The sequence below is a fragment of the Somniosus microcephalus genome, unplaced genomic scaffold (genome assembly GCF_052327205.1).
Source record: "Somniosus microcephalus isolate GS21.2 unplaced genomic scaffold, FLI_Smic_1.0 unresolved_chr7, whole genome shotgun sequence".
NCBI lineage: Eukaryota > Metazoa > Chordata > Chondrichthyes > Squaliformes > Somniosidae > Somniosus > Somniosus microcephalus.
In genome coordinates, this window is record NW_028225185.1 from 34,453,860 (window position 1) to 34,470,499 (window position 16,640).

Consider the following 16,640-nt stretch of genomic DNA (forward strand, 5'->3'; position numbering starts at 1 on the left):
ATCATTCCAGTCACGAGGCGAATGGGTAACTGGAGCCCTTCTCCTGCTGTCTGGGCCCAGCGCCAGAACTCAAGCTGTTCCTCCTGGCAATCGCCCTATTTTATTTCTCGTTCTTTATCGCGCCCCCGCCTCTCTCCTGGAAGAGCTGGCAGTGGCAAGGGGGCAGCAGTATTCTCCCTCTTATTTCTCTCTCCCCCCCCCGGTCCCCTTTGCCCATGCCTCTGTGAGCCTACGAGACCCTGAATTTTGATGGCCGCTCTTGGCCATCGGCTGCACCCCAGCCAAGCACCACACAAAAGCGTGTGCGCACACGTACGTTCTTCCTCGTACTAGTCACTGGATCGTGATTCCCCGGATGTGAAAAGCGCTATTTAAATGCAGTTACTCTTCCTTGGCCTCGGCTGGCCTTTTCGGTTTCTGACTCTCGATTGCGAGTCAGAAGGTCGTGGGTTCGAATCCTCATTCCACAGACTCGTGCCCCCTAATCCAGGCCCGACACGCCCCCCCGATGCCGGTACTGAGGGAGCGCCGCACTGTCGGAGGGGCGGTACTGAGGGAGCGCCACACTGTTGGAGGGGCGGTACTGAGGGAGCGCCGCGCTGTCGGAGGGGCCGCACTGTCGGAGGGGAAGTACTGAGGGAGCGCCGCACTGTCGGAGGGGAAGTACTGAGGGAGCGCCGCGCTGTCGGAGAGGCGGTACTGAGGGAGCGCCACACTTTAAACCAGAGGCCCCCGCCTGCCCCCTCAGGTGGGAAGTAAAAGATCCCACGGCCACTATTGGAAGAGGAGCAGGGGGGAGTTCTCCCCGGTGTCCTGGGGCCAATATTTATCCCTCAACCAACATCACTAAAAAAGATGATCCGGTCATTTATCACATTGCTGTTTGTGGGAGCTTGCTGTGCGCAAATTGGCTGCTGCGTTTCCCACATTGCAACAGTGACCACACTTCAAAAAAAAAAGTCCTACATTGGCCGTGAAGCGCTTTGGGACGTCCTGAGGTTACGAAAGGCGCGATATATAAATGCACATTCTTCTTTTATTACAAGATGGAACACACCTGCTCAGCGTGATTTATTGCGGTGTCCAATTAGGCTGGCTCCGACACATTAAACCCAAGATCACTTTCGCATTTCCCGGGAGTTCTCGAGGTTTCCCGGGAGGGAAAGGTCAGCGGCTCAGTTCAGCCTCACTCGTGGCTCGGGTGGGGGGGGGGGCGCGGGGTGGCGAGGGCTCAAACTCTCCGAGGCCAGGTCCCGGCCCGTCTCCACATTCCCTTTTACGGACCGATTTTAAGAACACTTCAGTTGGCCCACTGAAAGAACGAACTCACTCGCGTTTCTCCAGCGCCTTTCACCACCTCAGGACGTCCCGAAGCTCTTCACAGCCAATGAAGGACTTTTTTTTTTAAAATGTGGTCACTGTTGTAATGTAGGAAACACGACAGCCAATTTGTGCACAGCAAGCTCCCACAAGCTGCGATGTGATAATGACCAGAGCATCTGTTTTTTAGTGATGTTAGTTGAGGGATAAATATTGGGCTCCCTCAGTACCCGCCCCTCCGACAGTGCGGCGCTCCCTCGGTGCCGCCCCTCCGACAGTGCGGCGCTCCCTCGGTGCCGCCCCTCCGACAGTGCGGCGCTCCCTCGGTGCCGCCCCTCCGACAGTGCGGCGCTCCCTCGGTGCCGCCCCTCCGACAGTGCGGCGCTCCCTCAGCACCGGCACCGGGGAAGTGTCGGACCTGGATTTTGGTGCTCAAGTCTCTGAAGTGGGGGCTAGAACCCACAACCTTCTGACTCTGAAGCGAGAGAGAGACCAACTGGGCCATGGCCGACACTGCTGAGAATAAACCTTTCACTGTTTTCTCTTGGCAGGGTGGACAGTGAGACTGAACGTGGCTGTATCTTACCCCTTCCATGGCTTTGAGGTCTATCTTGGAAATATACGATCATGGGAGGGGCAGGGGGGGATAGGGAATTTCATCCTGGAGCCTCGTCCTGCCTGCACCCTTCCGACGGGATTGCTGGATCGTGTTCGGGGACCCCCTGGCACTCCTTCCTCCCTGCTGTCCGCCACCCTTGCCCGAAGCGGTAATTCAGCGCCAGTGCCCCTGGGCTGAGGACACTGGGAAGAGTTGGTTGGGGTGGGGTAGGCACGGGGCGAAGAGGGGGAAGGATTCAGAAAGGGATCCCGCTCTTGAACATTTTGCAGTCCCTTCTCTTTCTCCCCCCCCCACCCTTTTTTTTTTAATGACTGAAAATGATCGGCCTTGGATGTGATGCCCTCCATGATCGAATATCCCGCCCCTCATTCTGGGCAGGGCAGTCACGAGCGTCTGGGTGAGGTGCTGAAAGGCCCCACCTTGTCGTCCTCCACCCCCCCCCCCCTTTTTATTTTGAGAGAGTTCAGGATAGGTTAGGCTTTGGATGTGATGCCCTCCACAGTCGAATATCCCGGCCCTGGTTGGGCAGGCAGAAAGGAATGGCTGTGGTACCGAGAGGGGACGGTGTGCTCGGCGCGACCGAGAGTTGTCGCGGAGAGAGAAAGGGATGGGGGGGGGAAAACTCGATGAACGCATCCGCTTTTATTTATTTTACTTCTCTCTCCTTGGACAGTGTGCTGCGACGATTGGTCACTCTCATATCCCAGCAAGCCACTCTCTTGGCCACCAACGAAGCCTTCAAGAAACAGGCAGAGAGCGCGACCGATGCCGCGAAGAAATACATGGAGGAGAACGAGAAACTGCAGAGGGTACATGCACCGATTAATCCTCCTTTTTATCGATTACATTAGGAGCAGGAGGAGGCCATTCAGCCCCCTCGAGCCTGTTACATTAGGAACAGGAGGAGGCCGTTCAGCCCCTCGAGCCTGTTACATTAGGAACAGGAGGAGGCCATTCAGCCTCTCGAGCCTGTTACATTAGGAACAGGAGGAGGCCGTTCAGCCCCCTCGAGCCTGTTACATTAGGAACAGGAGGAGGCCATTCAGCCCCCTTGAGTCTGTTACATTAGGAACAGGAGGAGGCCATTCAGCCCCCTCGAGCCTGTTACATTAGGAACAGGAGGAGGCCGTTCAGCCCCCTTGAGCCTGTTACATTAGGAACAGGAGGAGGCCGTTCAGCCCCCTCGAGCCTGTTACATTAGGAACAGGAGGAGGCCATTCAGCCCCCTTGAGTCTGTTACATTAGGAACAGGAGGAGGCCATTCAGCCCCTCGAGCCTGTTACATTAGGAACAGGAGGAGGCTGTTCAGCCCCCTCGAGCCTGTTACATTAGGAACAGGAGGAGGCCGTTCAGTCCCCTCGAGCCTGTTACATTAGGAACAGGAGGAGGCCGTTCAGTCCCCTCGAGCCTGTTACATTAGGAACAGGAGGAGGCCGTTCAGCCCTTCGAGCCTGTTACATTAGGAACAGGAGGAGGCCATTCAGCCCCTCGAGCCTGTTACATTAGGAACAGGAGGAGGCCGTTCAGCCCCTCGAGCCTGTTCCACCATTCAGTCAGATCGTGGCTGATCTGTATCTTAACTCCATCTACCCGCCTTGGTTCCATATCCCTCAATCCCCTTACCCAATAAAATCTATCAATCACAGTCTTGAAATTTTCAATTGACCCCCAGCCTCGACAGCTCTTTGGGGGGGGGGGGGGGGGGAGAGTTCCAGATTTCCACCAGCCTTTGTGTGAAGAAGTGCTTCCTGACATCACCCCTGAATGGCCTGGCTCTAATTTGAAGGTTCTGCCCCCTTGTTCTGGACTCCCCCCACCAGAGGAAATAGTTTCTCTCTCGATCAAATCCTTTAATCATCTCAAACACCTCGATCAGATCGCCCCCTTAATCTTCGACACTCGAGGGAACACAAGCCCAGTCTGTGCGACCTGTCCTCGGGATTTAACCCGCAAGTTGCCAGATTTTACCAACTTCGATCTTCGCAGCTTGCCGCGGCAGGATTCGTACCCTCCGCTGTCCCGGGACCACCAAGACTGCTCTACTGCCCTGGCCGAGACTGCCTATGGCAGCGTTGAGTGCCTAGGCGACGCCCTTGCTAGTCTGTGCCGCCCCGTGCGATCATAGCTTGATCGAAATTTACAGTGCAGAAGGAGGCCATTCGGCCCATCGTGTCCGATGGGCTTATACTCGCTGGAGTTTAGAAGAATGAGAGGGGATCTCATTGAAAAATTAAGGGTCTTTATATACTTCTTCTTTGGCAGTCCCTCTCGGAACCGAGGATGACTTGCTTCCACACTAACAATGAGTTCTCAGGTGACTGATGAGTCCAATGCGGGACCTACAGTCTCTGTCACAGGTGGGGCAGACGGTAGTCAGCTTGTCGCCCGTTTGGACTCGGGGACAGGGATTGTTCGAGGCTGGAGTAGAATTCCTCTTTGGTCTCGCCTGTGGCATCACTGTTGGGGTTGTCCATGAGGGTCCTGACGTTCCAGGTCCCTACTTGAGTACAGGAACAAGGATGTCTTGCTGCAGTTGTACAGGGGCCTTGGTGAGGCCACACCTTGAGTATTGTGTGCAGTTTTGGTCACCTTATCTGAGGAAGGATGTTCTTGCCATGGAGGGAGTTCCGCGAAGATTCACCAGACTGATACCTGGGATGGCAGGAATGACGTATGAGGAGAGATTGGGACGATTGGGCTTATACTCGCAGGAGTTTAGAAGAATGAGAGGGGATCTCATTGGAACTTATAAAATTCTAACAGGACTAGACAGACTAGATGCAGGAAGGATGTTCCCGATGGCCGGGGAGTCCAGAACCAGGGGTCACAGTCTAAGGATAAGGGGTAAGCCATTTAGGACAGAGATGAGGAGGAATTTCTTCACCCAGAGAGTGGTGAACCTGTGGAATTCTCTACCACAGAAGGCAGTGGAGGCCAATTCATTAAATATATTCAAGAAGGAGTTGGATATATTTCTTAAGGCTAAAGGGATCAAGGGATATGGGGAGAAAGCAGGGACAGGGTACTGAATTTGGATGATCAGCAATGATCTCATTAAATGGCGGAGCAGGCTCGAGGGGCCGAATGGCCTACTCCTGCTCCTACCTTCTGTGTTTAGTCCCACTCCCCCCTGCTCTTTCCCCACAGCCCTGCACATTTATCCAATTCCTTTTTGAAAGTTATGTTTGAATCTGCTTCCACCGCCCTTTCAGGCAGCGCATTGATGTGGGCTATTTTTTTTTTCTATCCCCTTCCCAAAGGTGCTGAAGGTGGAAGGAATCGAGGTGAAGGACAGGGGAGACCAGCCAGACGTGGAGAAGGAGAACGAGAAGCTGAAAACGGACGTGCGCGACCTGAAGGACGAAGTGGAGACGGTGAAGAAATGTAAGTAGGACTCGCAACACCCCGCCTCCCCACACTTGGTCTCGCTCTCTCACCTCCGAGTCAGAAGGTTGTGGGTTCGAGCCCCCACTCCAGAGACTCGAGCCCCGTAAATCAGGCCTGACACTCCCCCGGTACTGAGGGAGCGCCGCACTGTCGGAGGGGCGGTACTGAGGGAGCGCCGCACTGTCGGAGGGGCGGTACTGAGGGAGCGCCGCACTGTCGGAAGGGCAGTACTGAGGGAGCACCGCACTGTCGGAGGGGCGGTACTGAGGGAGCGCCGCACTGTCGGAAGGGCAGTACTGAGGGAGCACCGCACTGTCGGAGGGGTGGTACTGAGGGAGCGCCGCACTGTCGGAGGGTCAGGACTGAGGGAGCGCCGCACTCTGTGTGGGAGCTATGTTTGTGGGAGTTTGCTGTGCGCAAATTTTTTCTCTCGCTTTTTCTCTCTTTTTGTGTCTGTCTGGCGCTCTGTCCAGACACAGCCACCTGCTTCAGACCGGGGGGTTAGGGAGGAGGGCGGGTGGCTCACTTGGTGACTCTTCTTGCCGTTGTCTGACTCCGATGTTTCTCTCTCTCTCTCAGCGCTCCGGAAGTCGGAGAGCGAGGTGGTGGCCATCAAGAAGCAGGCGGAGGGCCTGACCAAGGAATATGATCGTCTGCTGGAGGAGCACTCGAGACTGCAGGTGCGTACCCGCCCTTAACCCTAACCCCTTTGCTGGAACCTGTCCTCACTTTGTGCAGCTGCCACGCTGGGCTCAGAGGGGCAGTACTGAGGGAGCGCCGCACTGTCGGGTGGGCGGTACTGAGGGAGCGCCGCACTGTCGGAGGGGCAGTACTGAGGGAGCGCCGCACTGTCGGGTGGGCGGTACTGAGGGAGCGCCGCACTGTCGGGTGGGCGGTACTGAGGGAGCGCTGCACTGTCGGAGGGGCGGTACTGAGAGAGCGCCGCACTGTCGGGTGGGCGGTACTGAGGGAGCGCTGCACTGTCGGAGGGGCGGTACTGAGAGAGCGCCGCACTGTCGGAGGAGCGGTACTGAGGGAGCGCCGCACTGTCGGAGGGGCGGTACTGAGGGAGCGCCGCACTGTCGGAGGGGCGGTACTGAGGGAGCGCCGCACTGTCGGAGGAGCGGTACTGAGGGAGCGCGGTACTGAGGGAGCGCCGCACTGTCGGAGGGGCGGTACTGAGGGAGGGCGGTACTGAGGGAGCGCCGCACTGTCGGAGAGGCGGTACTGAGGGAGCGCCGCACTGTCGGAGGGGCGGTACTGAGGGAGCGCCGCACTGTCGGAGGGGCGGTACTGAGGGAGCGCCGCACTTTCGGAGGGACAGTACTGCGGGAGCGCCGCACTGTCGGAGGGGCGGTACTGAGGGAGCGCCGCACTGTCGGAGGGACAGTACTGAGGGAGCGCCACACTGTTGGAGATGCAGTCTTTCGGGATGAGACGTTAAACCCGAGGCCCCTGTCTGTCCTCTCGGGTGGATGTAAAAGATCCCATGGCCACTATTGGAAGAAGAGCAGGGGGGAGTTCTCCCCGGTGTCCTGGGACCAATATTTATCCCTCAACCAACATCACTTAATATTTTTTTTTTTTTTTTTTTTTTTTTTTTTTTAATCACACTGCTGTTTGTGGGAGCTTGCTGAAGCTTGCTTGATTCATTCTGAAGCTGGGCTCTAAACTCTCAGCCACTGACCCTGGCTGATTATCAGCACTAGCGCTCCCTGTTCCCTTTTGTCGGTTAACTTATCTCTTGATATACCTATCAATTCGTCCAATAAAAAGCGACGAGTTAGGAACGTAACTAAAGGTTTTTATTGACTAAATAACAGAGCCCACCCTCGTGGGTGATCGGGTCCAACAAGGAGGAATACCAGCCAGTCGACTACCTTTATACCTGGGCAGGTAGGTGGAGCCATGGGCGGAGTCGGAGGTGGTCAGCCCAGGTATAACAGCGCGACAAGAGGCGACCTCGTATAGTGATACAACAGTGAGAACAGTGATAACAATACAACAGTGATAACTATAGTGTAACGATAGTGAACGATAAAAGTGGTTTACCACATTCACCCCTTGTTTAGATTTGAGTCCGGCGGGGTGAAGTGTACTACCAGTTCTGGTATGTCAGTCTGTCCGGAAGCCTCGTAAGCCTCTCCGATCGTCGCAGCGGCGGTGCTGCATTATCCGGTGTTAATGCTGGTGTCTGCGTGGTCGGCGAAGGCTCGTGGGGTTCCGGCATGCCGTCTACCTGGGCTGGAATTGGGGGGGTGGTGGGGGGGGTGAAGGTGGTGTCTCCGGAGTGCCCGAGGGTGCGAGGTCTTGTAAGGAGACAGTGTCCTCCCGCCCGTCTGGGTAAGCCACGTAGGCGTACTGGGGGTTGGCGTGCAGGAGGTTCACCCCCTCGACCAGGGGGTCCGTTTTATGGGCCCTCACGTGCTTTCGCAGCAAGACGGGCCCCGGAGAGGTCAGCCAGGTTGGTAGAGTGGTTCCCGTAGTCGACTTCCTGGGGAAAACAAACATTCGTTCATGGGGGGTGGCGTTAACGGCAGTGCAAAGTAGTGACCGGATGGAGTGCAGCGCTGTCGGGAGGACTTCCTGCCAGCGGGAGGTTGGGAGGCCCTTAGACTTTAAGGCTAAGAGGACGGCCTTCCATACCGTCGCGTTCTCTCTTTCCACCTGGCCGTTCCCTCGGGGGTTGTAGCTGGTGGTCCTACTTGCTGCAATACCTCTCGCTAGTAGGAACTGACGGAGTTCCTCGCTCATGAAGGAGGAGCCCCGGTCACTATGTATATAGTTCGGGAACCCGAACAAGGCGAAGAGGTCGTTCAGGCACTTGATGACCGTGGTACTGGTCATGTCTGGGCAGGGGAAGGCAAAAGGGAAACGGGAGTACTCATCAACGATGTTGAGGAAGTACACATTGCGGTCAGATGACGGTAGAGGCCCCTTAAAGTCGATGCTCAGGCGCTCGAAGGGGCGGGTGGCCTTGATCAGGCTTGCTCTGTCCGGCCTATAGAAGTGCGGTTTGCACTCGGCGCAGGTCTGGCAGTTCCTGGTCATGGTCCTGACCTCCTCGATGGAGTAGGTCAGGTTGCGGGCCTTAATGAAATGGTAAAGTCTGGTGACCCCGGGGTGGCAGAGGTCGTTGTGGAGGGTCTGAAGTCTATCAATATGCGCGCTGGCGCATGTAATTCGTGAAAGAGCATCAGGGGGTTCGTTCAGCTTACCTGGCCGGTACAAGATATCATAATCGTAGGTGGATAGCTCGATTCTCCACCTCAAGATCTTGTCATTCTTGATTTTGCCCCTCAGCTTGTTATTAAACATGAAAGCAACCGAACGTTGGTCGGTGAGGAGGGTAAATCGTTTGCCTGCCAGGTAATGCCTCCAGCGCCGTACCGCCTCCACAATTGCCTGGGCTTCCTTCTCGACCGACGAGTGTCGGATCTCGGGGCCCTGTAGGGTCCTTGAGAAGAAGGCCACCGGCCTCCCCTCCTGGTTAAGGGTAGCGGCTAGGGCGAAGTCGGATGCATCGCTCTCCACTTGGAAGGGGATGGACTCATCCACTGCGTGCATTGTGGCCTTGGCTATGTCTCCCTTGATGAGGGAGAAGGCCGCGCACGCTTCCTCCGTGAGGGGGAAGGATGTGGACTTCATGAGGGGCCTGGCTTTGTCCGCATAATTGGGCACCCATTGGGCATAGTAGGCGAAGAGCCCCAGGGTTCTCTTAAGTGCCTTAGGGCAGTGGGGGAGGGGTAGCTCCATGAGGGGGCGCATTCTTTCGGGGTCGGGGCCGATGAGTCCGTTCTCTACTACACAGCCAAGGATGGCAAGGCGCGAGGTGTTAAACACACATTTCTCCTTATTGTAGGTGAGGTTCAGCCGTTGGGCCGTACGGAGGAATTTCTCCAGATTCACGTCATGGTCCTGCCGGTCGCGGCCGCAGATGGTGACGTTATCTAGATAGGGGAATGTGGCCTGCAGTCCGTTCTGGTCAACCATCCGGTCCATCTCCCTTTGGAAGACCGAGACCCCGTTGGTGACACCGAAGGGGACCCTAAGGAAGTGGTATAGGCGCCCATTCGCCTCGAAGGCGGTGTACTGGCGGTCCTCGGGGTGGATAGGGAGTTGGTGGTAGGCCGACTTAAGGTCGATGGTCGAGAATACGCGGTATTGTGCAATCTGATTGACCATGTCAGATATGCGGGGAAGGGGGTATGCGTCCAGCTGGGTGTATCTGTTTATGGTCTGGCTGTAGTCGATGACCAGGCGATTTTTATCGCCGGTCTTAACGACCACGACCTGGGCACGCCAGGGGCTGTTGCTCCCCTCGATAATGCCCTCTTTCAGGAGGCGCCGCACCTCAGAGCTAATGAAGGCTCTGTCCCCAGCGCTGTACCGCCTGCTCTTGGTAGCGACGGGTTTGCAGTCGGGGGTGAGGTTAGCGAACAGGGAAGGTGGCGGCACCTTGAGGGTGGATAGGCTGCAGGTGTTACGCGGTGGGCGGTTTAACATTCGCTGGTTGTCGACTGTGAGTGGGGGGAGGGGTCCACCGTACACTTTGGAGGTGGGATTGGAAGTCCAGCCCTAGTAGGACGGCAGCGCAGAGCTGGGGGAGGACGAGGAGTTTAAAATTTTTATACTCCGTGCCCTTAACTGACAAGGTCACAACACAGTAGCCGCTAATGTCCGTGGCGTGGGACCTCGATGCCATCGAGATTCGGTTGCGCATTGGCAGGACAGGGAGGGAGTAGTGGCTCACCGTGTCTGGGTGGATGAAGCTCTCCGTGCTTCCGCTGTCGAACAGGCAGGTCGTGGCGTGGCCGTTTACTTTGATGTCCATCATCGACTTGGACTGGTGGTGCGTGCGGGCTTGATCCAGAGTGACGGAGGCTAGTGTGTAGGTAAGCGAGTCGTTGTCGTCTGCGGGCGAGGCAGTCGGGCGTGGTGGGTAAAATGGCGTCTCCCACGAGGTAGGATAAAATGGCGGAGAAGATGGCTGCTCCCATAACTCACATGAGGCACTATTGGGGTCGGTTGCCTTGATCAAAGATGGCCACCCCCATGACTCACGTGTGGGGATGCTGGCCTCAGTTGCCTTGAAAGAAGATGGCCGCCCCCACAGTTCGCATGAGGCACTGCTGGCCTCTGAAGATCCGCTCCTGCAGGCCTTAGAGAAGTGGCCTTTCTTCCTGCAGGTTGAGCAGGTAGAGTTCCTGGCTGGGCAGCGCGACCTCGGGTGCTTCTCCTGGCCGCAAAAGAAGCAGCCGGCGGCCCGATCGCGGGTGCCCGATGTCGGAGCCGGTACCGGGGGTGGCGGTCCCGGTCGGGTCCGGGACGCCGACGCTGAGGTAGGTCCCGGGGGCGGCGCTGCGAAGGGTATTGCGGTAGGGGTCGGGCCCGAGTCCCAGGGTCGCGAGCAGTACCTGGAAAACGCCTCCTGGTCCTGATGGGCCACCTCTAGGGAGAGAGCGAGGGCTTCAGCTTTGTCCAGGTCGAGGTCTTTAGCTTCAAAGCAGTCTTTGCCGTGAGTAGTCGGACCGTAGGCCTTTCACAAAGGCATCGCGGATATTATCTTCCGTATTTTCAACAGCCGTCACCGCTTTAAAGTCACAGTTCCTGCCGAGTGCTTTTAGCGCCCGTAAAAATTCAGCTACAGACTCTCCTGGCTGTTGCGGGTGGGATCTTAGGAGGTGCCTGGTGTACATGTAATTTACCGGGCTCCGGTACTGCTGTTTCAGTAGGTTGATAGCGGCCTCGTATGTAGTCATGTCCTGGATGAGTGCGTATACTCTCGGGCTCGCTTGGGCGTTCAGAACTCTTAGTTTGGATCTCTGAGGGACGCCGGATTCTTCCAGGTAGGATTCGAAGCAGCCCAGCCAGTGTTTGAAGTCGAGGGCTGAGTTTGCTGCCTGTGGGTTTAGATCCAGGTACGGTGGTTTGAGGGCTTGCAGCCAAGCCGGCTGGTGTAGCCCGGTGTCTGAAAGCTGCTGTGGCTGTGCTTCTGGGAGGGCTTCTGGCTGGCCAGTAGTAGACATCTTTAAAATTTAGTCAATAAAATTGATATACCTATCAATTCGTCCAATAAAAAGCGACGAGTTAGGAACTTAACTAAAGGTTTTTATTGACTAAATAACAGAGCCCACCCTCGTGGGTGATCGGGTCCAACAAGGAGGAATACCAGCCAGTCGACTACCTTTATACCTGGGCAGGTAGGTGGAGCCATGGGCGGAGTCGGAGGTGGTCAGCCCAGGTATAACAGCGCGACAAGAGGCGACCTCGTGTAGTGATACAACAGTGAGAACAGTGATAACAATACAACAGTGATAACTATAGTGTAACGATAGTGAACGATAAAAGTGGTTTACCACATCTCTTGTTTTACGTTCAGTTATTTTCTTAACTTGGGTGATGTTGGTTGAGGGATAAATATTGGCCCCAGGACACCGGGGAGAACTCCCCCCTGCTCTTCTTCCAATGGTGGCCGTGGGATCTTTTACGCCCACCCGAGAGGGCAGACCGGGCCTCAGATTTAACGTTTCATCCCGAAAGACGGCACCTCCGACAGTGCGGCGCCCCCTCAGTACCGCCCCTCCGACAGCGCGGCCCTCCCTCGGTACCGCCCCTCCGACAGTGCGGCCCTCCCTCGGTACCGCCCCTCCGACAGTGCGGCCCTCCCTCGGTACCGCCCCTCCGACAGTGCGGCGCCCCCTCGGTACTGCCCCTCCGACACTGCGGCGCCCCCTCAGTACCGCCCCTCCGACAGTGCGGCGCTCCCTCAGTACCGCCCCTCCGACAGTGCGGCGCTCCCTCAGTACCGCCCCTCCGACAGTGCGGCGCTCCCTCAGTTCTGCCCTTCCGACAGTGCGGCGCTCCCTCGGCGCCGTCCCTCCGACAGTGCGGCGCTCCCTCAGTTCTGCCCCTCTAACAATGCGGCACTCCCTCAGCGCCGCCCCTCCGACAGTGCAACGCTCCCTCAGCGCCGCCCCTCCGACAGTGCGGCGCTCCCTCAGTGCTGCCCCTCCGACAGTGCGGCGCTCCCTCAGTACCGCCCCTCCGACAGTGCGGCGCTCCCTCAGTGCCGCCCCTCCGACAGTGTGGCGCTCCCTCAGTGCCGCCCCTCCGACAGTGCGGCGCTCCCTCAGTATTGCCCCTCCGACAGTGCGGCGCTCCCTCAGTACCGCCCCTCCGACAGTGCGGCGCTCCCTCAGTAGAAACAGCAAGGAACCGGACCGGTTCAGCTGGTGGGCAGCACAAGGCCGGGAACGGAGCCTGGGCCTTTCCTGCTCGGTCTGTGGGGTGATTGGGGGGCGAGGGCCCTCACCAGGCTGACCCACATATCACGTGTAGCCCAGCGCATCTCTGCAGCCGACAAGCGCAGATTAAAAAAAAAAAAAAATTGCGCAAACATGATCTTATCTCCTACAAAGTGCATGCAACACTGCAGAAGAAAGATTAGGCAGGTTGACCAGGCACGGCATGGCAACTGTGAGGGACAGTGCGTGAGGCAATAAAAACACGACCTTCCGAAACGGAGTTTCAACTTGAGCCCACTGGGACCTCGAACGGCCATGAACTTTGCACATGTCACAAGCAGTTCTTTAAATATAAAAATGAGCCACATAAATACACACCGTTCTATTTATAACACATTGCTGTCCAGAAAAGCCGAGGTAAATTTACAGCACTCCAATCAATCATCATCCCCTCTATTTAGGACTCTTAACCGCAACCCCCATCCCCCCCCCAAACTGTGCTCTCAGGGGGTCTCACTCTGGCCTCGGAGTCAGAAAGTCGTGGTTTCGAGCCCTAATCCAGGCCTGAGACTCCCCCGGTGTCAGTACTGAGGGAGCGCCGCACTGTCGGAGGGTCGGTACTGAGGGCGCGCCGCACTGTCGGAGGGGCGGTACTGAGGGAGCGCCGCACTGTCGGAGGGGCGGTACTGAGGGAGCGCCGCACTGTCGGAGGGGCGGTACTGAGGGAGCGCCGCACTGTCGGAGGGGCGGTACTGAGGGAGCGCCGCACTGTCGGAGGGGCGGTACTGAGGGAGCGCCGCACTGTCGGAGGGGCGGTACTGAGGGAGCGCCGCACTGTCGGAGGGGCGGTACTGAGGGAGCGCCGCACTGTCGGAGGGGCGGTACTGAGGGAGCGCCGCACTGTCGGAGGGGCGGTACTGAGGGAGCGCCGCACTGTCGGAGGGGCGGTACTGAGGGAGCGCCGCACTGTCGGAGGCAGTACTGAGGGAGCGCCGCACTGTCGGAGGGGCGGTACTGAGGGCGCACCACACTGTCGGAGGGGCGGTACTGAGGGAGCGCCACACTGTCGGAGGGTCAGTGCCGAGGGAGTGCCGCACTGTCGGAGGGGCGGCACTGATCCTGGAACGAACTCGCACAAGAACATGAGCAGGAGTCGGCCATTTGGCCCCTCGAGCCTGCTCCGTCATTCGATAAGATCACAGCTGACCTTTGACCTCAACTCCACTCCCGCCCGATCCCTCGATTCCCCTCGAGTCCAAAAATCTCTCGATCTCCGCCTTGAATAGACTCAACGACTGAGCCTCCACAGCCCTCTGGGGGAGAGAATTCCAAAGATTCACCGCCCTCTGAGTGAAGAAATTCCTCCTCATCTCAGTCCAAAATGGCCGACCCCTTATCCTGAGACTGTGACCCCTGGTTCTAGACTCTCCAGCCAGGGGGAAACAGCCTCTCAGCATCTACCCTGTCAATCCCCCTCAGAATCTGAGATGTTTCAATGAGATCACCTCTCATTCTTCTAAACTCTAGAGTGTATCGGCCCAATCTACTCAATCTCTCCTCGTAAGACAGCAGCCTTGTTGCGATGCGTGACGGCCTTTGAGCCGCGAGGCCGCGGTGCGGGAACGTGCGAGGGCGATTCGATGTTGGCAAACCCCGCTTTAAAGGGGGCCAGTGGTTGTAAATGGCAACGGGATTCCCGGCGTTCATAACTCTTTCTTCATTTCTTTCCCTCTTTTTCCCCCAAACCGACAGTCCGAAATGGATCGGCCGAAACTGAAGAAGGAGGAGTAGACCCGGAGGCTCTCCCTGGCACTGAAGGACGGGTGGAGACGGGGGTGGGGTTCTTGGGCCGGGACTTTCCGCCCGCCCTTCGCGTCACAATCGTCCCTTTACTGCGGCCCGTTGGCCAGACCTGTTTGTGTGTTTTGTTTTTTTTCCTCCTTGGCCGGAGAAACCCACTCCGAGCCGAGCTGGTTTTGCGTCCCCCGTCCGCTGAGGGGTGATGCAGTCGCGTGTTCGTAAGGGGGCCTCCGCTCGCTTCTACCCTTCCCCTGCCCTCCCCACCGCGCGCACGCCTCTCCGCCCAGCGTATAATGAGCGCCGATCTGTTGTAATTTGGCGGGGACCCTCGTGCGGTTAAAGCCCGTCACTCTTTGCTTGCGGCTCGAAGCCTCCGCTCTGCCGATCCCCCCCCAGGGTTGTTCGCTTCCCCCCACCCCTCCCCATGCCTGTCCGCCAGACCCCCGTCTAATATTTTATGCCTCTCTGAGACCGGAGCGCGCGCACGGTTGGCGTGGAGCTGCTGTTCCGCGTTCGGGAGTGCGGTTAAAGGGACCCCTTCGGCGGGGCGGGGTGACTGATTTTTGCCAAGGTACAATTGCGAGGCACTCACTTCCCGCAGCCAGGGAGCAACTGGGACGAGTTTTGTGGGGGGTGGGGGGGGGGGGAGACGGGGAGGTGATCTTTTCCCCTAACTCCGCTCCTCTATCCCCCTAACCCCGCTCCTCTATCCCCAAGTATTCTGACCTCTCGCAGATGGGCTCCCCTTTCTCTCTCTCTCGCCCGCCCGTCCCGAAATGCTGCTTCCCGTCCACAAACTGTCCCACAATCTCGAACCGAACCTTGCGTCGGATGCGAGAGGTGTAGGCGGCGGGGGTTGGGAGCGGCGACAGAGGTCCTGCTTGTCCACTAGCGGGTGTGCGACGCGTGCGCCGGAGGGGTTTGTTTGTCCTGTACAGTTTCGTGGGGCAGGTGTTCGATTCGCTCCTGAGATTCTGCTCAAAATTATTTCTTCTCCTGCCGCAGCCACCGACCAAGTTCCGTCTTTGTGTTTTTTATTTTGTCATTTCGAAGCGGCATTTAAAACTTTGCCTGTCTTGTGTGTTGCAAAGTGGGAATCAGTATTAAACGGATTTCGACCTGCAGCTGATCCGGGGACCTTTGTGGTTTTTCTGTCGGCTTCTGCCAATTGTCTGTGAATATAAAGCAAGAATTTGCGTCTCTCCTGCGCCTTTCCCCAACTCGGGACGTCCCAAAGCGCTTCACAGCCAATGAAGGACTTTTTTTTTTGGAAGTGTGGTCACTGTTGTGGGAAACGCGGCAGCCAATTTGCGCACAGCAAGCTCCCACAAACAGTGATGTGATAATGACCGGATCATCTGTTTTTAGTGATGTTCTTCCAATAGTGGCCCGTGGGACCTTTTACGTTCACCCGAGAGGGCAGACAGGGGCCTCGGGTTTAATGTGTCATCCCGAAAGACGGCCCCTCCGACAGTGCGGCGCTCCCTCAGTACTGCCCCTCCAACGGTGCGGCGCTCCCTCAGTACCGCCCCTCCCACAGCGCGGCGCTCCCTCAGTACCGCCGCTCCCACAGTGCGGCGCTCCCTCAGTACTGCCCCTCCAACGGTGCGGCGCTCCCTCAGTACCGCCCCTCCCACAGCGCGGCGCTCCCTCAGTACCGCCCCTCCAACAGTGTGGTGCTCCCTCAGTACCGCCCCTCCGACAGTGCGGCGCTCCCTCGGTACCGCCCCTCCGACAGTGCGGCGCTCCCTCGGTACCGCCCCTCCGACAGTGCGGCGCTTCCTCAGTACCGCCCCTCCGACAGTGCGGCGCTCCCTCAGTACCGCCCATCCGACAGTGCGGCGCTCCCTCAGTACCGCCCATCCGACAGTGCGGCGCTCCCTCAGTACCGCCCCTCCGACAGTGCGGCGCTCCCTCAGTACCGCCCCTCCGACAGTGCGGCGCTCCCTCAGTACCGCCCCTCCGACAGTGCGGCGCTCCCTCAGTACCGCCCCTCCGACAGTGCGGCGCTCCCTCAGTACCGCCCCTCCGACAGTGCGGTGCTCCCTCAGTACCGCCCCTCCGACAGTGCGGTGCTCCCTCAGTACCGCCCCTCCAACAGCGCGGCGCTCCCTCAGTACCAGCACTTGAATGTCAGTGTGGTGCCCCATGTAAAAAATCCCACGGCCACTATTAGAAGAGCAGGGGGGGGGAGTTCTCCCCTGTGTCCTGGGCCCAATATTTATCCCTCAACCAACATCACTAAAAACAGATGATCCGGTCATTTA

At 57.8% G+C, this 16,640-nt stretch overlaps 2 protein-coding genes across 2 annotated transcripts in view; one reads left to right on the top strand and one right to left on the bottom strand.

Moving 5' to 3' along the window:
* The window catches only part of bcap31 (B cell receptor associated protein 31), a 33,468-nt gene extending 17,966 nt beyond the window's left edge, over window positions 1-15,502 (top strand). Inside the window, exons 5-8 of the mRNA XM_085978962.1 lie at window positions 2,613-2,748; window positions 5,200-5,323; window positions 5,906-6,006; window positions 14,326-15,502. Of these exons, the coding sequence (XP_085835088.1) occupies window positions 2,613-2,748; window positions 5,200-5,323; window positions 5,906-6,006; window positions 14,326-14,364 (400 nt within the window). The 3' untranslated portion in view covers window positions 14,365-15,502. The remainder of the gene's footprint in view (window positions 1-2,612; window positions 2,749-5,199; window positions 5,324-5,905; window positions 6,007-14,325) is intronic.
* The window catches only part of LOC147086771 (uncharacterized), a 518,811-nt gene that overhangs the window by 432,022 nt on the left and 70,149 nt on the right, over window positions 1-16,640 (bottom strand). The gene's annotated exons all lie outside the window — the stretch shown is intronic.